Source organism: Cladophialophora carrionii (genome assembly GCF_000365165.1).
Source record: "Cladophialophora carrionii CBS 160.54 unplaced genomic scaffold supercont1.3, whole genome shotgun sequence".
Classification (NCBI taxonomy): domain Eukaryota; kingdom Fungi; phylum Ascomycota; class Eurotiomycetes; order Chaetothyriales; family Herpotrichiellaceae; genus Cladophialophora; species Cladophialophora carrionii.
Window position 1 is genome coordinate 596,247 of NW_008481828.1, and position 23,902 is coordinate 620,148.

General features: G+C 54.1%; 8 protein-coding genes across 8 annotated transcripts; 3 read left to right on the forward strand and 5 right to left on the reverse strand.

Moving 5' to 3' along the window:
* Window positions 1-127: 127 nt before the first annotated feature.
* Window positions 128-1,699, reverse strand: G647_03601 (uncharacterized protein; the record flags this gene model as incomplete). The annotated part of the gene is made up of 1 exon (XM_008727946.1): window positions 128-1,699. One exon carries the CDS (start codon window positions 1,697-1,699, stop codon window positions 128-130), a length of 1,572 nt encoding a protein of 523 aa, XP_008726168.1.
* Window positions 1,700-1,891: 192 nt separating this feature from the next.
* G647_03602 (uncharacterized protein) lies at window positions 1,892-3,043 on the reverse strand (the record flags this gene model as incomplete). The annotated part of the gene is made up of 1 exon (XM_008727947.1): window positions 1,892-3,043. One exon carries the CDS (start codon window positions 3,041-3,043, stop codon window positions 1,892-1,894), a length of 1,152 nt encoding a protein of 383 aa, XP_008726169.1.
* Window positions 3,044-3,798: 755 nt separating this feature from the next.
* G647_03603 (uncharacterized protein) lies at window positions 3,799-5,697 on the reverse strand (the record flags this gene model as incomplete). The annotated part of the gene is made up of 1 exon (XM_008727948.1): window positions 3,799-5,697. One exon carries the CDS (start codon window positions 5,695-5,697, stop codon window positions 3,799-3,801), a length of 1,899 nt encoding a protein of 632 aa, XP_008726170.1.
* Window positions 5,698-6,221: 524 nt separating this feature from the next.
* Window positions 6,222-11,042, reverse strand: G647_03604 (uncharacterized protein; the record flags this gene model as incomplete). Its single annotated transcript, XM_008727949.1, has 1 exon — window positions 6,222-11,042. The coding sequence occupies one exon, from the start codon at window positions 11,040-11,042 to the stop codon at window positions 6,222-6,224; it is 4,821 nt and encodes a 1,606-aa protein (XP_008726171.1).
* Window positions 11,043-14,720: 3,678 nt separating this feature from the next.
* G647_03605 (uncharacterized protein) lies at window positions 14,721-16,588 on the forward strand (the record flags this gene model as incomplete). The annotated part of the gene is made up of 6 exons (XM_008727950.1): window positions 14,721-14,960; window positions 15,040-15,069; window positions 15,123-15,442; window positions 15,504-16,216; window positions 16,271-16,479; window positions 16,562-16,588. The coding sequence occupies 6 exons, from the start codon at window positions 14,721-14,723 to the stop codon at window positions 16,586-16,588; spliced, it is 1,539 nt and encodes a 512-aa protein (XP_008726172.1).
* A 649-nt stretch (window positions 16,589-17,237) lies between these two features.
* G647_03606 (uncharacterized protein) lies at window positions 17,238-19,175 on the forward strand (the record flags this gene model as incomplete). The annotated part of the gene is made up of 5 exons (XM_008727951.1): window positions 17,238-17,330; window positions 17,410-17,547; window positions 17,597-18,031; window positions 18,113-18,534; window positions 18,629-19,175. The coding sequence occupies 5 exons, from the start codon at window positions 17,238-17,240 to the stop codon at window positions 19,173-19,175; spliced, it is 1,635 nt and encodes a 544-aa protein (XP_008726173.1).
* A 124-nt stretch (window positions 19,176-19,299) lies between these two features.
* Window positions 19,300-20,574, reverse strand: G647_03607 (uncharacterized protein; the record flags this gene model as incomplete). Its single annotated transcript, XM_008727952.1, has 2 exons — window positions 19,300-19,709; window positions 19,776-20,574. 2 exons carry the CDS (start codon window positions 20,572-20,574, stop codon window positions 19,300-19,302), a joined length of 1,209 nt encoding a protein of 402 aa, XP_008726174.1.
* A 422-nt stretch (window positions 20,575-20,996) lies between these two features.
* On the forward strand, window positions 20,997-22,385 carry G647_03608 (uncharacterized protein; the record flags this gene model as incomplete). Its single annotated transcript, XM_008727953.1, has 1 exon — window positions 20,997-22,385. One exon carries the CDS (start codon window positions 20,997-20,999, stop codon window positions 22,383-22,385), a length of 1,389 nt encoding a protein of 462 aa, XP_008726175.1.
* Window positions 22,386-23,902: the final 1,517 nt, after the last annotated feature.

Below are 23,902 nucleotides of genomic sequence, written 5' to 3' on the forward strand. Positions count from 1 at the left end.
ATTGCGAGACGTTCAGCAAATCCAATGTAAGAGCTAGATGCTTTCTTCGCCTCTGACCACATGGCACCAACACATCTCTCTCCTCTTTTCGATCTATCAATTCTATCTATGAGAAGATCTATCAGATCTACCGTCTTGTCTGTGCACATTTGGCACGATGAAACATCTCCAGGTCTTTGTCCTCGACATGTTCTCGCCATCTATCAAAGTCGAACCCCAGCTCCTCGATCCTCTTGATTTTGCCCCTGTCTTCGCCCTTCGCCGAGTACGCAGCCTTGATATCAGGGAACCTCGACCTCATCCACACCTGCCGTTCATCCCAACTGGTGCCCAGTTTCCCAAGACCGTCATTCTCGAGTCCGTCTTTCCTCTCCGCCTTTAATGCCTGTGCAAACAGCTCGTTGATTTGTGCCGCGTCTTCAGGGAACCTCTTGAGGTGGAAGTTCTTCCCATCACCGTTCTTCCGGATCACTTCTCGCTCCCAGTCTCGCATCTCGTGCTTCGGGGGTAATATGAGTCGACCACTCCATGTCCTAGCCAACACAGCCGCCTGGTTCTGCGACAGGGGGAAAGGAATGACTTTGAGGTTGATGACAGGGAACGCCAGTGTCGGGTGGTCGATGCTGAACAGATGCTCGTACGTGCCTCTTGTCCTCAGACCGTCGGTGATGATGGTGGGAGACAGGTTCGCCAGGAATGGATATGAATAGAAAAAGCCCGTCGCGAAAACCACTGCATCGATGTTCTTCTCTATCCGACCGCTCTTGAATCTCACCGCTCTCTGCATGTCCTCGTGTGGTGGAAGGAACTGCACAATCTCGTCGACATCTTCACGGTTCCCTCGTGCTGGCAGGGTCCCAAAAGCCGACACTGACCTCGACGAGAGCAGTACTGGCTTCTGACAATATTTCCCAATCCGTGCCGCTATGTCCAGTCCGGACGCAGAGTTTCCAATCACTATCACTTTTTGGTCCCTGTAATCCTCGGGACATCGGTAGGCCTTTGAGTGGATGACCACCCCGGGGTATGTGGCGTTCCATTCCTTCAGGCCCTTGATATCAGGCACGTGCGGGATAGTGTAATGACCGTTTGCAACGACCACGGCATCATACCTCTCTCTCATGGTTTCCTTGGTCTTGAGGTCCTCAGCCGTGAGGTCCCACCTTTCGTATCCCTCATTCGTGTCTGTAACCTCATCTCCATGCACAGCTGGACGGACATCTCTCACGGCCGTGCTGAACCGGATCAAATGCCGAACATCATCGGCATATTCTTCCAAATACCTCAACACCGCCTGATGACTTGGAAACAGTGGTTCCTCCTCGGGGAAAGGCTTATCAGAAAAGGCCATTAACTCCTTTGGGATATTCGTCTCTAGATAGTCGTAGAGTGGCGATTCGAACTCCAACGACTCCAGATCTTCCGAGGACGACGCGCCGTCTTTGTGATGGCCATACCGCGGATTAGTCTGCGGTATCGGTATACACTTTGATCGATTCGGTTCGGATAAGTTCCAAATGCCGCCGACTCGGTCTCGCTGCTCGTATATGTCGATCTTTGAGAAGGCCTTTTCCGCGACGAAATATTTGGCGCACGCGACTCCGACTGGGCCGGCGCCTATTATCGCGATTCTAGACACGGAGGGACTTGGACTACCGGTCTCGGAGCTCAGTGATAAAAGCGCAGACAGCCGGTCCATGAGTAACGGAAGGCGATGTGGTTGACTTTGCCCCTATATATCCATACAAGGTAGGAAGACTCGTCTGTCTAGCTTGTCTCGACAGCATAATCGTATCAACGGAGTAGTCCACCTCAGAGAATCCAAGGAACAGCACAGCCCTTAATGCTCGTGGCCCGTGCAACAGCACTATCCGAGTATACTATGCACAGTCTACATCTTGACTTTCCTTCTCTTGGGATTTCCACTCCCGTCTCCAGTCTTGGACGATTGTTCCTCAATGATGTCTTTGCCCTTTTCTTCTCTCTGCCCCTTTCTCGCACTGGCCAACCACCCACTGCTTACAACGTCACTGTGCTCTCCATCCCAGCTCAGATCCATCTCCTTCCTCTCTTGGTCTCTCTCCTGAAGCCACCCTGCCGCCAATTTCCCCGTCATACCTCCTACCGCCTTGGTCCCCTCCTTCAACTTCTTCCCACCCCGAAGGTTCATTCCGTGATCAGCACCCTTCACTCTGACGATCCAGGTCCTCGCCTTCATCTTCCCGCGCACCTCATCCAGCAGATCCATGTCGCACATACTATCATGGTCGCCCGATATGAACAGGACGTCCACGTCCGGCCGGGTGTCAAGCAAGATCTTGTCCCGCACGTCTCCCGACGGACCCACAAGTGGATATGACACCAGGACCAGCATCTTCACATCCTCGTCGACGTGCGACGCCATCACCGCAGCCCGCGCACCCATGCTCCTCCCACCGTATGCAAAATACACTTCTTGCCGAGTAGCGGCCGTCTTCATGTATTCTTCGCCAAGCTCGTGCTGCTTGACGCGATCAAACGTCGCGGCCCTGGCCTTCACATTCATGTTGCCCGGAAACATGACCAGCCCTGCGCCCTCGCCTAGGGAGGAGGCGAAACCCTCGGAGAAATGCACCATCGCCGCCGCGGAAAGGTCTCCTCCCGCACCGTGCGTGAAGATTAGACATCGCGGGTGCCGTACGGGCGAGCGAAGACACGAAAGGGCATTTGCAGCCTTGTTCGAAGCTGGGATGGTGAACGATGTAAATTCCCGGGATGGATGATCCGAGTTGAGCATGAGCATACTGGTGGGAGCATTCTCGGGCTCCGCCAGGAGGGCCTCGGCATCCAAGGCAGTATCGCTACTAGCTGGTCCAGTAGAACTCTTTTTCTTGTCATCGTCTTCGTCAACGGCCGGTGTTGTCGTCTCTTTCCCCTGCTGCTTGTCCGATGCCTGCACTGCCGCTTTCCGGCGGCTGGACCTCCTTAGCGGCGCTTTGTCGTCGACAGTCGACTCCGCGTTGTTGACCGTGGTCGCTTCAACTTTTCGCTTCCGTGGCGCCATTTTCCCTGGGTTGTCCTTGCTATGTTCAGATGTTCAGATTTGCGCTGTCCGAACGACGACCAGAAAGCGAAGAGAAACAAGTGCGCGTGGCTGGGAACCTTCACTCAAGATTGAGTGAGAGACCCTTGTCCATACTCCGTACTCGTATTATTGTGTCCAAACCTTCCATCACCACCTACATATTCACATCCCTGCTAACGATATCTACTGTACAAGGTATATAATATACTGGAGGTCTTAAGATTGGCAACCCTCTTCACTCCATCAACAACAAGGCTGACTCCGATGCACTGAGATTGCCTCATCGTTGGAAGCAAGTCGTGTGTACGGAGTACGGTGTCCAGTAATAAGTATTGCTAGGAATGGCATCGCGTGGAGCGGGGGTTGCTGCCCAGGCACCAACCAGGCACCAGACGCTACTTTCCGGGGCAGCCTGGGGCTGAGGAGTTCCTCCGTCGATACCCGCTCGGGGCACATGTCCTGCCCTTCAATCGCGACAACGTCACCACTCGCAAACACGTCCTGACAACCACCTGACACTTCGTACTTTCTGTTGATGACCGGGCGGGAGATGAGTGGCTCGTCGGACTGCTCATCCCAAGTGTGGCAGATGCTGGACTCTGAGTGCGCATGCCTGGAAAACGATCGCACATTTTGATGTATAACGACAAACGCATTAATTCATATATATGAATATGCTGCATGACTTGTTCCATCTAATTGGCACAGTCTAGGACGTCTCTGTCGACCGATTCTCACGACGAACAACTGCATTGGATGGCCCTTCTAAACCGGGGCACATCACCACAGTACTTCTCTTCCACGTCTTCATTCCATCCCCAGCCATCCTCAAACGGGTGTAATGTCATCTCCATTACGCCCTTGAGTATGTCCCTTTCCTTCTTGTTCTGCACACGATCGATGATGTCGTCGAGCAACCAGCCTCGCGGGACGAAGTTGGGGTTCACTCTTCTCATCGATTCACACCGTTGGGAGTCGGCGTCCTCGCCGTCCCAGTCCTCGATGATGCGCTGCCTCCATTGATCCAGCCAGGCGCCGATCTTTTCGCGGCCCGACTCATTCGTCTCGTTCAAGCCAGTGACCCCACCGTGGTGGAAGAAGCGTTCTGCCGTCTGCTCTCTACCTTCCTTGGTCTCAACATCACTCATCTTGACAGAACTTAGGCGGCGAAAGAAGTGGTTGAAGTCCAACTCCAGTGCCTCCATCGTGTCCAAAAGCTCGGAAAAGAGCTTCTCAAAGTCACTTTCCTTCTGGTTTTTGAGACCCAGTCGCGCCGTCATAAGGCGTCTGTACTCGCTGAGGAATACGGCCTTGTACTCGTCGCTGCATTGATCGATGATGGTTTCCGCGCGCTTGATGAGAACAGGCGCAAACTCTTCTTCCACACCCTTGGTTGCGAAGATTTCGTCGTCGACTCTATCGCCCGCGCCAATTAGTTCCCCAAGCGCCTCGCCCAAGCGTACTAGATTCCACCAGAACACGCTCGGCTGTGCCCTGTAGGAATATCTAAGCATATGGTCGTCGTGGTTCGGCGTGTAAGCAGGATCAAAGTTATCCATGAACGCAAAGGGGCCGTAGTCTAGTGACAGTCCGAGGATAGAAGTATTGTCCGTGTTGAGCACCCCGTTCATGAACCCGTATGCCTGCAACTTGCCGACCAGGAGGGCAGTGCGCCGTGTGATCTCACGGTACAGGCGGGTGAAACGGTTTTCTTCAGCGCCTTCTTTTCCTTGGATTGCGTCCTTAGGGACATTTCGAGCAGGGTCGAGATGAGCTTCTTTGTTGTCCTCGAGGGACGGCAAGGCGGCCGGGAGATTCTCCCACCCACCGTAAACATCTTCCGCGACATAAGTGGCCAATTTACGGGTGAGGTCTCGATCGCCTCGCGAACGGAGGAGGTCAAAGGTTCCGAACCGGACCCAACTCTGCGCAAAGCGGCACACAATCGCGCCAGGTTCAAGACGCTCTCTGACGACCTCACTCTTCGGACACAGCGTCAACGATAAAGCCCGCGTTGTGGGGATTCCAATCGCGTTGAGATATTCCGAGACAACGAACTCGCGGATTGAACTCCTCAAGACGGCCTTTCCATCGGCAAAACGTGAGTAGGGTGTTTTTCCTGCGCCTTTCAGTTGCACTTCGTACCGCACGCCGGTGTCCGGATTCGTGGTTTCGAACAAGGACATCGCTCGTCCGTCGCCTAGTTGGCCCGCCCAGGAGCCGAACTGGAAGCCCCCGTAGCATTGCGCCCAAGGATAGATGCCCTCCTCGGGCTTGTTCTCGTCCCAGTAGATCTTATTTCCAGCCACAACTTGCTTGAGTTCTTCAGATTCCGCTTCACTCTCAGCGAGTCCGATATCTCGCAGTGCTGCCTTGCTCACTGCCAACAACTCTGGTTCCTCTGTCGGTTCGGGACGTACATATGTAAACAGCGCAGATCGCACCATTCGAGGTCCAAGTTTCTGGCGTGGAGCGCGATGGGAGTCTAGTGGCGTAGGGAATTGGGGATCTGCTGGGAGTTTGGAGGTGAAGATGTGAGATTTTGGTATATCTGCTAGGGTGGTGGTAGACGTGTTCTCAGTCTTGTGGTGGCCATTGGCGTGCCCGTTGGCACCGTTCGTGTGTGAAGACATCTGCGCGAGTCTGACTCGCGGGATTGATCGAGATGCGGAAGTCAGCTTGGATCGAGACAAGCCAGATGCACGTCTGAGAAGCATGCAGAGAGCAGTGACAAAGACGAGAAGCACATATATATTCACCACAATCTCCATGGAAGGGTCTTCCGGGCATTTGAAATACTTTGCCTGCGCCCCTCGTTCGAGGATGACGGCAAATTGACGATTGACAAATTGCGGAGAAATGACGCCGGTGCCGATAATGGCGGGTCTAATGTCACCATCACGTGGTTCAACGTGATTCTGGTGATGTCTTCATTACGGTTGACCAGAAACGCAGTGGGGACAAAATACGGTTGCTCAGAAGGACACGAAAAGCAACGGAGGGCGTCAAGGAGAGACTCCTGGTCCCTGCCCTACGACCATTGTATCAGATACATCCTCCTCAACAAAAGCAGCAAAAACCTGTCCGCTACGAGACAAATATGAAGCACTATCCATCATGTCGTGTATCATTCATTGCTCATCAAGCATAAACGTCGTCAGTCGCTCCCACCGTTCTCCTTTGCAGCTGCCTCCTGCATGGCGTCCTCGAAGTCGGCCGCTGCCTTCGCCTTCTTTTTGTTCTTCTTCTTTCCCCTCCCGCCATTCACGGTTGCGACCGTGGACGTCTTATCCTCGATATCACCCACATCAGGTGAATGGGATGTCGAGGGAGTAAGAACGTCCAGCTTTTGTTCCATCCTGGCCTTCCATGCCTGCAGCTCTGCAATGTCGTCTTGCTTGGCTTTCAATTGTTCTTGCAGCGCATTGAGCTCTTGAGTGGTTTGCTCGGCGTGCTGTTTGAACTCCTGCTCTCTTCTCTCGAGGTATTTTTCGGCCTCTTCGTTTGACGATCTCGTCGACGCCTTCAAAGAATCCATTTCTTCTTGGAGTGACGCCAGTTTATTCTCTGCGTCCTTCAATTGCGTTTCAGTCTCGTCTTTGCTGGTGGTCAGCTGGCGAATGGCGTGATCTTTTGCCTCCAAGTCCTCCGAGATCTTGTTGACATCGAGTGCTTTTGCTTTGAGGGACTCGAGCTCCAATTCAAGTTCTTTCAGGTGGGGGCTTGAGTCTTCGTCGTTGTTCTTCAAAGCCTCCAGCTTGGCTTCGAGCTCCTTGACGTAGTCTTGGGCTTCTGACTTCGCTGCAATGGCCGCTTTCAGCTCCGCTTCTGTCGACCCGAGCTCTTTGGACGACTTCTCCACAATGGCAAGCTTTTCTTGATTGGCCGACTCAAGATCGGCCTGAAGTTGCATGACTTTCTCCCTAACAAGCTTGGCTTCTTGTTCAGCATTCGCCTTTTCGGCTTCGGCCGATTTGACCTTGTCCTCGAAATCAGCTTTAGCGGCCTCGGATTCGGCAAGCCTCTTCTCAGCATCAGCCTCTGTGCTTTTAGCCCTCTGTAACTGCGCCTCTAGACTGGCTCTGGCTTCTTCAGCTGCTTTAGCTTCGGTCTGAGCATTGTCTAAGGCCTGTTCTGCAGATTTCTGGGCGGCTAAGGCTGCGGCAAGCTCGTCCTCGCGAGCACTGGATACTTCAACCCCCTCTCGCGCTTTTGCCAGGGCTTCTTCGGCAGCTTTCTGATTTGCCAATGCTTCTGCTAGTTTCTGATCGAAATCACCTGACAGTGCATCGGCATCGGCCTTTGCTTTTGTGATCGCTTCTTGGGCGGCTTTGTGGAGTTCTTCGGCTTCTGCGAGTTTGCCTTCCATTTCTGTCTTTGACTGATCGGCGTCAGTACGAGTCTTTTCCAGCAACTCTTGGACGTCCTTGTGAGAGGCATCAGAGGCAATGAACTTGGATTCGAGGTCTGCGATTGTCGCATCTGCTTCTTCTTTCGCCTTCTGCAGTGCCTCCTTGGCTGAGGATAGCTCCTTGTTAAGCTCATCCATAGCCGCGTCATGTTGCGCCTGAAGGGTTGCTTTCTCGCTGGCGGCTGCCGTATTCGAACCTTCTGCATCCTCAAGCTTTTGGGCAAGCTCCTCGTTCGAGCTCTGGGCGGACTTCAGTTGCTCCTCGAGCGCAGCAATCTTTTCTTCTGAGGTGTGCTGGCTGGCTTGAGATTCCTCGAGCTTCCTGGTCAGCTCCTCGTTCGAGGTCTGAGATGACTTCAAGTGCTCTTGAAGTGCGCTTAGTTCGTCCCCTGAGGCTTGCCGGCTGGTCTGAGCTTCATCAAGCTTCTGGTTCAGCTCCTCATTCGAGCTCTGGGCGGACTTCAGTTGCTCCTCAAGTCGAACAAGTTGCTCTTCCGTGGCCTGTTGACTGGTTTGAGTTTCCTCGAGCTGCTTGCACTTCTCCGCTAATTCTTCACGTGAATCCTCGACTGACCTGAGCTGGGCCTCGACAGCGGCCAATTTCTCCTTCACGGTATGTCGAGCGACCTCTGCCTCTTCGAGTTGTTTCCGTGCGTCACCCTGGGCCGTCACAACAGCTTCCAGCTCGCTGTCACGGTCTGATAAAGTTGCTTTGAGCTCGGCAAGCTCTGAGGTGAACTTCGATCGCTCCTCCTCAAAGCCAGCAAGTGTCTCCTCAACAGATTTCTTGGAGTCCTCCGCGGATTGCATCTCAGCAGCCAACTTGTCGTGCGCTTCTCGCAGAGCCGTCATGCCTTCTGCCAAGCTATTCTTCTCTGCTTCAATCCCTGCGAGCTCTTCGGCATGTTTCGCTTCTTGCGCTTGAGCATGTTCCTGATCCTCCTGCATTGACTTTGTCACCGCCGTCAATTGAGACTCGAGACTTTCAATCTTCTCTTCCAGAGGGCGTACCTTCTCCTGCGCCTCATTCAAGGCAGCCTGTGCAGCCTCGTGAGAAGCCGAAGCGGCTTCGAGATCCCCTCTCAGCTGGTCATTTTGTTCCTTTGCCGCCGCATGGCCTGACTCTGCTGTGGCCAGATTATCTTTCAAACTCTCGAGCTCGGCGAGGTCAGACTTGTACTTGTCTTCGAGGTCGTCAGCTCGTGTTTCGGCTTCCTTTTGCTTCTGTTCTGCTGCAGTGACAGCAGCCAGGTGAGCCTCAATCTCGCCAAGAGCGGACATGTGCTTTTCTTTCGCCTCGACAGCACGAGCTTCAGCATCCTTGTGCTTCTCTTCTGCTGCCGCAATGGTGGCTAGGTGATCATCGATCTCATCGGCGGCGGATTTGTGCTTTTCTGCTGCCTCAACAGCTCGAGCCTCTGCTTCTTGTTGTTTTACTTCTGCCGCAGTCACAGCGGCCAAATGGCGATCAATATCTTGTGCAAGGCTTGCAGAACGTTCCTTCTCCTTCTCGTAATCTTCTTTCAACTGGATGTATTCTTCGAGCTCGGTGGAGAAGTGGGCAATCTTTGACTCGGCTTCTTCAAGTTGTGCCTTGAAACTCTTGTGCTCTTCGAGCTCCGTTCCGAGATCCGCAAGTTTGGCGTGAGCGGTGTCGAGTTCCGTCTTGAGAGCCTCATAATCTGTTTCGAGCTGAGTGTGACTTTCCAGTTGAACGGAGAGTTCAGAGACTCTCGATTCAGCCGCTTCGAGAGTTCCCTTAGCTGCGTGGTAATCCTCAAGTTGAGTTGTCAGATCAGCGATCTTGGCATGAGAATCTTCGAGCTCTTGTTTCAGTACGTCGCGGTCTTCTTTAAGCTGAGCATGTTCTTCCAGGTCGGCGGACAACTGAGCAATCTTCTCCTGCGCCGCCGCTAGCTCTTCCCGCATTGATTCGTGGCTCTCGACCTGCGTCGTCAGCTCTGTGACCTTGGCTTGGGATTCCTCCAGTTCCCGCTTGCTGGCCTCGTGGTCTGAAGTAAGCTGCTCATTTTGGGCAGAGAGCTGTGATATCTGAGCTTCTGCGTTGTGTTGTGCTTCCTTCAAGTCGGCGTAGCCCTCTAGCTCTGTCGTCAGGTCGGCAATCTTGGCTTGGGATTCCTCGAGGTTCCGCTTGGTAGTCTCATGGTCAGCTTTGAGATGCTCGTATCCATCAAGCTGGGTGGAGAGCTCTGCTATCCGTGCCTCCGCGACTTCTTGAGCTTCTTTCGTCCCAGCAAAGCCTTCGAGGTTGGTTGACAAATGTGCGATCTGTGTCTGTGCTCTCTCGAGCTCTTGCTTGCAAGCATCAAAAGCCGCCAGGTCTACTAGGAGTTGGGCGACCCGCTCTTCCGACGCTTCTAGGGCAGCTTTTGTGGTTGAATGAACTTGCAAATCGTTCGTGAGTTCGGTGATTCGCGCTTCCGCTGCGGTTAAAGCTTCCTTCGTCTCACCATGACTCTGGAGTTCGGCGGTGAGTTGGGCAAGTTCATCACGTGCAGCTGCTAGCTCGTCCTGAACAAGCTGCTGTGCTGATCTCTCTGCCTCTCTGTCCTTGGTCGACGTCTCCAGTGCATCTCTGGCAGAGGAAAGGTCATTGGCTTGTGCTTCAAGTTGAGACTCTAGTGTTGTGCGTATCGAGGCCAGCGAGGTTTCTGCATCTTCTAACGCTTTTGAGGATGTGCTTTGCAGGTCCGCATATCGCCTGGCATGGTCTTCGAGGCTCACGCCGGCGTTCTGTTGCTCGATCCGGGAAGCATGGAGTTCCTCGGTCAAAGCGGCGATTTGATCTTCTAGCTCCGCCCTCAGCGTTGTATTTGCCTTTTCCGATTCCTCCAGAGCAGTGGTTGATGCTTGCTGGATGTTCTTCAGTGAGTCGCTGGTTTCAACGATGGCTGCCTTGGCGGTTTCGAGATCATTGGTAAGAGAGGCAATCTCGGTGCGAAGTGAGGTGACCTGATTTTCATAATCGGCTTTGAGTCGTTCGGCGCCGGCGCGAGCATCTGCCAGTTCCTGCGTAAGAATTGCTGTCCTCGACTTGTACTTGTGATGCAGGCTGTCCAGCGTCGCTTGGTGTTCTCGATTACATTCATCTCTCACGGCCTGTCGTTCGGCCTTTTGAGCCTCTTTGATCTGCTGCACCACCACGGCTACCATATTCTCTTCCAGAGAAGCCTTTTGCCTGGTCAAAGCCGCCTCCTTCTCTTTGTAGCGTCTCTCCATCCTCTGTGCGTTCCTCTCCAGAGTTGACAGCTCTTGGTCCTGCGCCATGACCATCTCCCTCGCCTCCTCGAGCTCTTGGTGACATTGTTGCAGTTCTCGTCGCAGTGCATCGTCTTCCGCCTCGGGGGCTTGGTTTGACTCGGGAACAGCGGGTACGGTGGGAGCCCTCTTTAGCCGCTCAGGTCTTGGTGGGGGGCTGGCTCTCGAAGTCGCTGAGTCGGAGCGGAAAAGGTGATTGTACGCTCGCCGGAGGCTCGAGGAGCGCTTCACGGGAGCAGGTCGGGCTTTTGATTGAGACATCCTTCGTAGCTGTCTCTCAGATGCCATGTGAGGCCCTTGGAGAACGGGTATTAATGCAGCAGAACAGCGGTGTGCGCGGTCTGAAACGATTTGCGTCTGGCGGAGATTATGAGATGAGAGCTCCTTTGTTGCATAGAATGGCGATACGCTTAAGCACAAGAGCTGGCGGCCACTTACCCATTTTGAATCTCCTCCACCATGTAGCGTGACAACTCTGTCGTCTCAGTCAACTCACAGTCACCGTTGACTGAGTCACTCACCTATTGTGGATTCATCGGGCAGCAAGGTACAAGTGAAGCTGCAGTGGGATGGAGCCAGGGACACGTCGCGGATGACCAACGGCTCGCTTAGGCGCATGCAATGGCGATAGGCCGCATCACGTCGGGTTCATGCACAAGTCACGAGATCCACATCTTCCCAGCTAGACCACGCCGCCCTCGTTGACACGTCGAGAGACGGCCACGAAGGGGATTAGCAGCCAGCAGGGTGACTCGATAGCGCGAGAACCACCAATGCTGCTGTGTGAGGACTCAGTCCCGCTGTGTGTGGAACGGTGGCTTTGACTGCAGCTGCGGCCCGGGCAGCCGCGGGGATGCTTAAATTTATTCTCCGGCCGGAAAGTCTCGAGTCTAGGCGACGAGAGACTTCCCAATGCTGCCCCCAGCTGCGGGGCGTGCTCAATCTGCCTCGCGAGCTTGACAGTGCTAACCTCCAACCACGACGAACAGAGACATCTAGCCCAACCGTCCGACTGCGACTGGGTACGATCGGAGCTGTGCGAGTTTCACAGACAAGGACTCTCACGACATGTCACAGTGGGACAGGATAAGGCAACGGAGTGATGAACCCACGACCGCACTTCGAGTGTTTTGAAATGCAAATCGTAGTCTAACATGAAGGAGACTTTTTTAACAATGAGAGAAGGACTACTCCGTAGGCAGAGCTGATTCGCAACAACGCTTTCTCTTCAAGAGTGCTACACCTACCTGGCGGGGAGCCGTTGTCCTTTATGTTCCATGACAGGAGGGCGCCAAAAGACAGGAAGCAATAGCTCCGCGTCGGTCTTCGATTCCAACCAGTTTTGAAGTGTTCTCTCGGGCCTGCAACCAGACTGGAAATATTCGGGTGCCTGAGCCCAGGTGTTGAAGTGCCGTGTTTCGGGATTCATCACGACATCGCCAAATTGCATCCTTCATCCTACCATACTACTTCCTCTATGTCTCGATAGAGAATGCCGCGATGACCAGTCGATATACCCTCCCAACAGCTCAATTCTGCCTGATACCTGCATTCTCTGTGAACGAGTTCAAATGGTCCGCGACAGCCACCGGAATAGCATTGCTGGGGAGAGAGTGGTGGTCGGCGTAGGTAGTCCCCTCGACCAGGCACGAAGGACTGATCTTTGGAGCAATTGTCGGAAGGGATTGTGGCAACTCTAATCAGAACTTCGACTCGGCAAGGAGTTGTTTAGGTGTGCAAAACAGATAACGTCGTGGAACATGCCTTGCAATCACTCGAAGCTTCTCTTTGGCTTCCAGGCATCTTCATCCAAACCAAGCCTCACTTGAGGGGCCAAGGCCACATCAGCAACTCCGGTGGTGCCTCTGTCGACTCTCTGCTAGCGCAGCACGGTATTGATTGTCACCTTGGCTTTAGCCTACCACAATCGGGCTCGCCACCGGCAATGATGTCGGCTTTGAGGTTGTTTTCATAGTGGCTTTCACTTTCATTGATGCCCACCTTGTAATGGTTGTTAATGGCCCTGCTAGTCGTAGGAGAATCAAAGCGGACCGAAAATGAAGCCATCAATTGTCATATCCGATACAAAAAGACCTGAAAATTGCAAGAAGGCTGGCCCATATGATTCCGTATCCCGTACTGTGTACTGTACGGAGTGCATTCAGAATCACGATCGATGGAAAAGTGAATTGGCTCGTTTATCGTACCTCGTACACTAGCCACGAGGCTGCGGCCTCCGACCAATGGTGATTGGCTCTCTTCCGGCCGCCTAATTCGCGTGAACGCCTCAATTCTCAATCACCTCCAGCATATCCATCCTGCTCCGGCTCTTTGTCTCAAAGTGAGCTCGCGACACCTATGTCGCAGCCTTCGCTATACTGCTTTTAACCGCCTGCGGTTGACGCTGGAATGGCCAGCAAGAATTCATCATGTCGTCTCGCAGCTTGAAGAAGTCCCGCCTCGGATGCAGGGAATGCAAATCAAGGAGAATCAAGGTTAACGGAGCAACATCTTCGGATCTTTCGGTCCCTATTCTCCTTCCACCTGGCCCAGAGAGAACCTGAGAATCGCTTCGTCCACAACGCCCAAAGCTGCGTATTCGATCATTATGCGCTCGGCCTGAGCTCTTCAACGTCGCACTCGCCCCCACCTCGCCACCGAGCCTCGATATTCTCTTCACTCTCGCCATCGTGCTTGTGGTTTGATCTACGCTTCGCCCTTACCAGACCTCGCTGTGGCAAGCCTTGATGAAATGCTTCACAATTTAAAGATGCTTAGGGGCTGCAAGAAGCTTTTTGAGACGCACAGGGGAGCCATCATTGACGAACCGATCATCGGAGTTGCCGAGTTTAAGAAGCACAACATCGGGCTATCTTCACCAGCATCCCAGGCTTTCTCATATCTTCGCTCTACTCCGGTTGATACTCTCGACCTCACTGGCCATTGACCATGTGCATGACAGTCTACAGAGTACGCGTACGAAGGGCGGCATACTAGGCCTGCTGTAGCCTGGCCAGCGATGATGTCTGACGACTTCTGGGCCCCGGTGTCGGCCTGCGAACGAGTCCCAGTCATAGTCTAATTATACCATTGTCTCGCACCTTTGTGAGGGCTGGTGGTGGTGGATGGCTTCATGGGCCGCCAGAATACTGCGGGCTGCAGAAAACGCATTGACCGGCGATAAGCAGACTTCTTTTGAGTGGATACATTGTCTAACACTAATTTGTTCAGCAATCCCGGGTGCTCATGATGAGACAGATTTGACATCCTCCAGAGTGAGAGTCCTTTCCTCAGCGATGTCGACAGCGGCGATGTATCTTGACTCTGATCACTTCCATCCGGAGCTGGCTTCTTTTCTGGATATCCCGCCAGCAAGCCCAACCCCTAAATGCCCACCCATGGCGAATGACACTACATCTTACCGAGGTCGGTACCCCATAGCCTTGCGAAATTCCCCGCACGTTTCCCCCGGGTGTCGGACCGCTTAACCCGAGGGGCTGGTCGTATACTGTGGTCGGGCAACGGTTGTCTAAGCGAGGGTCTGGGGTCAACTCGGCCCACAGCGCCCACTCACCGTTCTTGCTCCTACAAACCGGATCCCGCCTGCCTTGGCTTCTACAGCGCTCTCGAGGACTACGAGTACATCACTGGAATTGGTACCTCGTATTTCCCCAATGCCCAGCAATATCCCCCGCATCTCCAAGAAAAGCATCCCGATATCCTCGGAACATTGGTACTTTCGGTAGGAATGGTTTAACCGAGCATATGGCCCAGTAGCCGGAAGGTATCAAAAGTCCATCTTAAAGGCTGGAAGGATTTCCTCATTTCCGTGGGATGGCCACCTAGGCGCCAGAGCTTGTTCTTGCTTTGCTCTCGTATTGCTGAGGTACTTTGGAGAAACGCCAACATTAAAGTACCCATACTCATATTCCAGCCAGCGGTGTCTTCGAAGCGTTGAGTCGCAAGATGGCGGACGCTACGAAAATGGAAGCCATCCAGGCGGAAGACGCCACCAAGAACCAGGTTGAGGCGACGACTGAGCTCCAAAAAACGCAGACAGTCGACACGATTCATAATGATGAGGCTATGAAAGTTCTTGCCAATTACACGGGCGATGAAACATGGACTGAGAAGGAGGAGCAGAACGTAAAGAGAAAGATTGATCGGCGCCTCCTCCCTATTCTGTGTGCTACGTATGGGTTACAGGTGAGCACTCTGTGGCGTCAATGGCCGATCAAAGCACTTCTCTGGTCCGAGCGGTATTGACTGTGGGTCCTGTTTGCAGTACTACGACAAAGCTATGCTGTCGCAAGCGGTACGCGGAAGCCCCCCACCTGCTCGAACTCACAGTACTTACCCTGGTTACAGGCTCTCTTCGGGCTTCGCACGGACCTGGACCTTGAAGTCGGGAATCGCTACTCCTTCTCCGCTTCAATCTTCTATCTCGGCTTCATCGTCGGCGCATATCCTGCCATCGTCCTGGCTCAACGCTTCCCTATCGAGCGAGTAGCTTCGGGGATCGTCTGTGTATGGGGTATTTGCCTGATGTGCACGGCGGCATGCCATAACTGGCAGAGCCTCTACGCTCAGCGGTTCTTCTTGGGATTCTTGGAGTCTGGGATCAGCCCCATGTTCATGCTTGTTGTGGGGCAGTTTTACAAGAAGAACGAGCAGGCTTTGCGAATGGGGTGAGTGGAAAACCAGTCAGACTTTTACCGCCGTGAAGAGCTAATGCGTGTCAACGTCTAGAGCATGGTACTGCTGCACTGGTTACGTCTCCATCGTCTCTCCGCTCATCAATTATGGTCTGGGCCACATCCACGGCGCTTTGTCTCCCTGGCGATACATGTACCTCGTTGCCGGCGCTCTCACCATCCTCTGGTCTGTGGTTATCCTGTTCTTCATGCCGCCTGACCCCATTCGTGCCAAAGGATTCGACGAACGAGAGCGTTTTATTGCTGTCGCTCGCCTGCGGACAAACAACGCAGGCGTCCGCAACAAGCACTTCAAAAAAGAGCAACTCTTCGAACTACTCCTGGATGTGAAGTTTTGGATCGTCTTCTCCATGGCCTTCTTGATTATGATTGCGAACGGGCCTGTCAGCACGTTTACGCCAATCATTATTGCGAGTTTTGGGTTTAACACCCTAAACTCGCTGTTGCTGGTCATGCCGGCGGGCGCAATCATTGGTACGATCGAATGGGTTGCCCCGTACATTGCGTACAAAGTACCCAGGATGAGGGCGTATCTTGTGAGCATCTGTGAGATCGGAACAATACTGGCGAGCCTCTTGCTGTGGCTGTTGCCGAGAGATAGCACCGGCGGTCTGTTATTCGGGGCATACGTCTTGGCGAGCTTCGGAGGTGGGTATGCAGTGTTGATGGGAATGCAGATCGCGAACACGGCTGGGTACACCAAGCGGTCCCTGGCTTCATCTGGGATATTTGTCGGGTATTGTCTTGGTAAGTGTCCCCATCTATGCCCTTTGTGTCTTCCTGCTAACGCCTGTGTTCAAGGCAATTTTGTTGGCCCCCTTCTCTTCAAACCGGAAGATGCTCCCCGATATGCTCCGGGTTTCCTAGCTGTGGTCATCACTTCCGTGATCTCAGCGCTACTGTCGATCGTGTATCGCATGATTTGTGTCTGGGAGAACAAGAAGAGAGACAAGGCCGGTACGCTAGAGGCGTTTGAGCATGCCTACGAGGATGATTTGACGGACAAGATGGTATGTCGGGTCTCCTTGAACCCCTTCCTTTTTCGGGCTCCGAAGTCCTGAGCTGCATTACTGACATTGATTGCTTTCACAGAACCCCCAGTTCAGGTATACACTATAGAGCCTAGCCTGATTAGCAGCGCGAGATGAAACTCCAAGAAATGTTGTTCAAAAGCTAGAATGGCTAGTGTAGACTCCCATGGGTTGGGTTCCAGGCTCACAAGATATGTCCATCATCACTTCACGGACATGACGCAAAGCGTCCGACGAGGAGCTTAATGCATCACGAATTACGAATATATTCTCTCTGGTTACATCTCCTTGACACTGACCCTGGTGGGATGATGCTGAGTATCGCACGATTGGCAAGAAACTCTGTACAGTGCCAAGTGCTAGTACTCGTGCTGCCAAAAGTCATCCTCCCTTGGCAAAGGGAGGGCTTCAAGCTTGTCGAATAAGACACTGCGAAAGTCTCAGCACTTGGCAAAGCAGTTACCTTAGGCCCCCTGCCAACCCCCGATTGGTGGCCGGGCAAAAGCTGGGGCTCGAAATCCGAGGGTCTGGAATCTGGGGTTTCCGTATCCGTGCGGAGGCGGCGGCAGTACAAATTGAACCGAACCTGGCCGAGGCTGCTCGACCAGATCCCAGAAGCTAATAGTTCCTAGGCTGCAACGTGCAAATGTGTGTGTGTGTGTGTGTATGGGCCAGCTGAAGTTGAAGACTCCCTTGCGCACCACGGCGGCTCACAGCTTGACCGGGTTCAGAGAAACATGCCGTTCCTTGCTGAACGATCCGTGCCGATTCCAGGCAAAGACATCCTGTCCTGGATGTTCGATGAGCCAAAATTCGACCAGAATAAAGCAGTGAGTTCAAGGTCATTGGCTATGCTGTGTTCGAGCAAGCTCTTTTCCACCGAAGCAGGACACTGACAACGTAGTATAGGTCTATGTTGATGCCATCGACCCAGCCAGATGCATTACAGCAAACCAAGCTCGAGTGCTCATACGACAATTGATCGCAGGATTCCATGCCGCGGGAGTAAGGCCCGGAGACACGGTCTGCATCCACAGCTTCAACAGCGTCAGTCATGTCTGGTAGCGTCCCCAATGCAGGCAGCTGACTTGTCTAGATCTACTATCCAATTCTCTTTCTCGGGATCATCGGAGTCGGTGCAGTCTTTGCGGGGACGAATCCAGCATACACACAGTTCGAACTCAGTCACCACTTCACGACCTCCTGCACCAAGTTTGTGATTGTCGAACCGGATCTGTTGCCCGCAGTGCTCGCTGGGGCGAAAGAATCCAACATCCAGCAGTCAAACATGTGGATCTTCGACAACCAGAACGAAGCCATCCCCAAGGGATTCGATTCCTGGCGGATGCTTCTGAATCATGGAGAGCGAGATTGGATTCGATTCAACGACGAGCATGTCTCTAAGAGAACCACGGCGGCCAGACTTTTCAGCAGTGGAACCACAGGACTGCCAAAAGCCGCGGCGCTGTCCCACTTCAACCTCGTCGCCCAGCATATACTCGTCAATGAAGTGCATCCGGTTCCATACGAGGTGTGTCACTCACAGGCATGCAAAGGATGGGCAGCTTGTATCTTCGATACAAGAAACTAACTTGACATCTCATTATCACAGACGCGCCGGCTTCTCTACCTCCCACTGTTTCACGCGGCCATGGTCCCAGCCGCTCACGTCGCACCCTTACGCTCTGGCCACACAAGCTACGTACTCCGTCGTTTTGAGCTGGAGCCTCTCCTCTCATCGACCGACAAGTACAAACTCACCGAGATGATCCTGGTCCCACCTGTAGCTGTCGCAGTCCTCAAACACCCTGCGCTGCACAAGTATTCCTTAAAGTCGATCAAGGTGGTTCTCTGTGGTGCCGGCCCTCTGAGCAAGGAACACCAGAGCGCTCTCCAGACCATCCTCGGTCCCGACACGTCATTCACGCAGGTCTGGGGCATGACGGAGACAAGCTGTGTGGCCTCGAAGTTCTACTACCCCGAGCGGGACGACACGGGTAGCGTGGGACGCATGATGCCGAACTTGGACGTCAAGTAAGCTTGGTGCCTGTGGAGAGGCCCTGCGCAGCCTTTGGTGCTGGCTGTGGCTGCGGCGATGTCTATACTAGTGACTGACCATTCTCGATAGACTCATCGACGATGACGGTCGAGATATCACGGCCTTTGACGTCCCCGGGGAACTATGCATCCGCGGCCCGACGATAATATCAGGCTACTTCAACAGTCCGCACGCCACGAAAGACGCGGTCGACGGGGAAGGCTACTTCAAGACCGGCGACGTCATGTACTGCGACTCGAAGAGCAAGAAGTGGTACATCATCGACCGGAAGAAGGAGCTGATCAAAGTGCGGGCGTTCCAGGTGGCGCCCGCGGAGATCGAAGGCGTCCTGCTTGCCCATCCACAGATCCTGGACGCTGCCGTGATTGGGATCAAGAAGCACGACGAGCCGGACGTGGAGCTGCCGAAGGCGTTTGTCGTCCGCAAACCGGGCGCGTCGGCCTTGACCGAGGAGCAGGTCAAGGCGTATTGTGGAGAGAGGCTGGCCAAGTACAAGCAATTGACTGGAGGGGTTGCCTTTGTGGATGCCGTTCCGCGAAACGCGACCGGCAAGCCCTTGAAACGCATCCTGCGAGATATGGAAAAGGCAGATGCTGCGAAGGGCGCGAAGCTCTAGACCCCTACCAACGCAATGTACAATCACAAAGTGGGCTGCGCTGTTACGAGCGCGATCTTCGGGTCTTCAATTCCGTAGATAATACAGGTGAGTTTATGCACGCGTCGCATTTATGTTCTCTTCGCTACCATCTTAACCCCCTCACCTTCAACGGGAGATGCAGCATTGCCGGTCCCGAAGTCGTGGGCTTTGGAAGCCTCCCTGCCCGGATGTTCATCTGCAGTGACTGGTGCAACAGTCGCGGTTCACCCAGCTTCGCATCACGCTCATCTCTAAGCGCAACAAATTCCTGTTCCGTCACACCTTCTCTCAGGTGTTTGTTTCGCTGCTTGTGCTGCCGAACGGTCATCCAGGGGACCGGGGCATCGCGGCCTTCGGGCGGGTAGTCGTGTCCTGTCCAGATCTTGACCTCGTCCGGCAGTGCGAGGAGTTTGCGTCCCGAGGCGAACAGGTCCGTCGAGCTCCCTCCGGGGAAGTCGCAGCGCGCGGTGCCAATGTCCGCATGGAAGATCGAATCGCCACAGAACACGTTATCTGAGAAAAAGGGAGTAAGCTCATGTGGGGGAAGAAGGACGTTGTGAAGGAATGGGGCCCGCTTACTTCCGATCTTGTAGCCCAGGTGGTCGGGCGTGTGACCTGGGAGATGCGTGGCTTTGGCTTCCAAGCCTCCAATGGCGAACGTCTCGTCGTCGTCAAAAAGCTTGTCAAACACGTCCTCGTACTCGTCCTTGGGGATGCCGTATCTTTCCCCAAACAGCCTCTGGACCTGACCGATCCGCTTTCCAATGCCGATGAGTGGTCTGTGGCCTTGCTGCAGTGCAAGACGGTGCTGTAAGTACGACGCGGCGGTGAGGTGGTCTGCGTGAGCGTGTGTCTCGAGGATCATGTCCACTTTGTACCCCCAGAACATGATTAGGGAAAGGAGAGAGTCGGCTGCTTCTGTCGACACAGTGTGCGTTGTTGGAGAATAGTCCAGCACCGGATCTATTATCACGGCGGTCAACGTCGCGGGATCGGCAACGACATATTGCCATGTGCCTGTCGTTTCTTCGAAGACATCGTGCACAACAGGTTCGTGGATCACAGGGCTGGCGACGCTGTGTGACGCCCGAGGTGTTGTCGCATTGTGGGAATAACGACTAGAAGTGCCCTTCGTGCTGGCAGACGAAAGCCGCGTCACTTGTGGCCGGCCAGCTGATGTTGTGGTAGCTACCAGGAGTTGTCGAGGAGACGCCTGGGTACTGTATGCAGCTGTGGTTCTACATTTCGGTTGCCATGGATATAGGGGCCTGCTGGATCGAGCAAACTGCAGGGCGTGCGATGGCGTGGTCGAGGTCGAGGCCAATACGAGGTCGGCGATAGACCGTAAAGTGGTGACGCGCGGCTGGAGAGTGTTCATGATGGATATGCGACTAACCGACTCGGAGGCGAACAGACACGGGAATGACACAACCGAGAAGAGCTACACGGCATACTTAAGCCATACTCCGTGCTGGTCGAGTGTGCAATCACCGACGGATCGCGAGGCTGAAGCCCCCTGGTACTGTATCAGTAGAGCCCGAAGGATCGCCACCCTCCGTGGACCCCCCGACCGCCATCCACTGCACCTCGCCCGGTGGATCCCGCACATCCGGACAATCTCGCCACTCGCCGATGAAGAGCAGAAGTTTGTGACTGGCTGTGGAAGATTTTCAGATTCATGCTCACTCCCCGATTACTTCCCGACACCCTTTTCCCACATTTGATCGTTACTTGTCTGTCTTTTAAAGCGGGCTGGAATGCCCATGGTAGGTCCTTCCAAGCTGCCTTCTGCTACCTAACATGACTGGGAACCACCTGACGTTGGCAGTTCGGCGTGCCGGGCGCTCCATCGCGGCACCCTGCAGATATGTCAGAACGACACGACATCTAGCCACCGTGTCGCCTGCGAATCTGACCACTCGAAGTCACAAGGTGGTTGTCGTGGGAGCAGGAAGTGGCGGTCTAGCCATCAGCCACCAGCTCCTGCGATCCGGTAAATTCGCTGCCCACGACATTGCTGTCATCGACCCTGCAACATGGCACCACTACCAGCCCGGCTGGACCTTGGTGGGCGGCGGCCTGAAAACCAAGGAAGAACTGCAACAACCACTGCACGGCCTGATCGACCCGAAGCTCAAGTTCTACAGTGACAGAGTGGGCGCCTTCTCTCCCGACGACAACTCCGTCACACTAGCCAACGGCGACAAAGTCGAGTACGACCAGCTTGTCGTGTGCCCGGGCATGCACATCGACTATAACAGCATCAAGGGCCTGCCTGAGGCGCTCGCCGACCCGACCTCCCTCGTCTCATCCATCTACGGCTACGACACCTGCGACAAGGTGTTCCGCACGATCCAGAGCCTGCAGCGCGGGGTCGCCATCTTCAGCCAACCTGCTGGAGTGATCAAATGCGCCGGCGCGCCCCAGAAGATCATGTGGCTCGCCCTCGACCACTGGAGGCGAACAGGCCTATACGACACGACCGACCCGTCGACCTCGCCTATCAGGATCATCTTTGCGACGGGCCTTCCCACCATGTTTGGCGTCCCGAAATATAGTCTCAAGCTGGACGAACTGCGCAGGGAGCGCGGCGTGGAGGGATTGTTCCAGCACGACCTCGTCTCCATCGACGGCGGCAACACTGCGACCTTCGCACGCCGGGACGGCACAGACAAAGTCACGCGGCAATTCGATCTCCTGCACGCGGTGCCCAAGATGGGACCTCACGCCTTTGTCAAGAACAGTCCGCTCGCAAATCAGGCCGGGTATGTCGACGTCGACGACGCCACGCTGCGCCACAAGAAATACCCCAACGTGTGGTCCGCGGGCGATGCCTCCAGTTTGCCTACCTCGAAGACCGTCGCGGCCATCACGTCGCAAGCGCCGGTCCTTGTGCGGAACTTACTACAGTCGCTCGAAGGTGAGGGGGGGTCCATACCAGGAGAGCAACAGCAAGCTACCTACGATGGATACACGTCGTGTCCGCTGTTGACTGGGGAGCAGAAAGTCATGCTCGCGGAGTTCAAGTATGGTGGGGAGCCCAAGGAGACGTTTGGCGCCTGGTTTGGCGTTGACCAGGCTGTCCCGCGACGGGCGTTTTACCATTTGAAGAAGGACTTTTTCCCCTGGGTCTACTCGCGGTATATGGTTAAGGGGACCTGGGGTGGGCCGAAAGGGTGGATTAATTAAAGTGGAGGACCGAGTGCGGCCGGGTAGAGGATGAAGGTGTTTGGGAGAGCGCAATGAGTTGCGGAATGTAGGCGGCAGAACGTAGGCGGCGATAGTCACCTTGAGTCTCTGTGCTGTGCTGTATCGAGTACCTGGATAGATTCACGTCCCTATGTATAAAACAATACTTAGACGTCGTTTGCCAGGCTTTGGTGTGATTGTAGGACTCGCAATGAGCAGAGGCCACAAAGCGCATGTTTGATTGTACCCACACCATGATATACCGTGCCATCTCTATCCAACTATGCTCGATGCACAGTACATGCGCTCATGGATGTGCGTGGGCGAGCACGAACGCGTACATCTTGCGCAACCAGCAAACTGTATGGTGTACTGTTCCTTCGGCATTCTCAAACTTCCTCGTGGAGCCAAATTGAATGCTACGCTGAAGAACGTACTATCGAGCGTCAGGCACATTACAGCCAGCTGTCTAGCAGTCCGAAGAAAGCTGCCAGACGCCGCTCTGTGCTACGTACCGAAGAGGTACAATAAGCAATCGCGTGGTGAGGAGTGACCGCAATGCCCGGTGTCTGGGCTCTGAAGTGTGATGTCTGATGCCTACAGTAATGCCCCACTGATCGGGGACCACATACCTGGGTAGTCCTTACTTTGTATGTACACACCATGCGACGCGCCACACTTTCGAACTAGTGTTACTTACAGTACTCCGTACACAGTAAACAGGACCTATCTAATCCATAAGCGTTACAACTCGCGTCTCGTGATCTGAGGAGATGACGAACCCGTCCATTTGAGGGTCCAGATTTCGGCGTTTAGGCTTACTGCAATCCCAGCGACGCATGTCCGGATGTCGGGTTACGACTCGGATGTCGAAGTCCAAGTCGGGTATCGGCCTCGCTTTCGGTCTCGCTTGGATTTCTCGCTTACAGAGTACAGGACGCTTGCGATCACTCCGTCCTCCGTACACTTGATTACACAGCTCGCCGGATTTGACAATGACTACTGCAATGTCTGGATCACATCACGATACTGTACTTACAGTAGTACTTCGGTGTCTCGCGGGGACAAGTAAGTACCTATGGGGCAATGTGGCTGTACATAATGTGCTCCGTACCTAGTACGCAGTTCGCGTTTAGGCAAGTACTTGCCCTATGTTTCGTGCGTAAGAAAGGGATAGAGGTGGTCGCCGAGAGCCGGGCCAAGTAGTCGGGCGCAGTTACCGACAGTAGTTAGTTTAGAAGAGCGTGTACGGGGATTCGGAGTAGTTCGTGGTCGTAGTCGTATGCTCTCTGCCATCGGGGCTATTAGGCTATCGGCGCCAGGGCCATGGGGCTACATGCGTCTTTTGTACGTGGCCATGGTCACAAATAGACGCCACTGGCTGACCTTTGCAACCCTTGGGCATATGGAGCACTGCGCCGCACTACTTCGTAGCACTCTGAGGTCGGGGAATGACTAACGCACTGTGTTCACGCATTGTTAATTAGGTGCGATGAGAAAGGAGACGAAGAATCAAA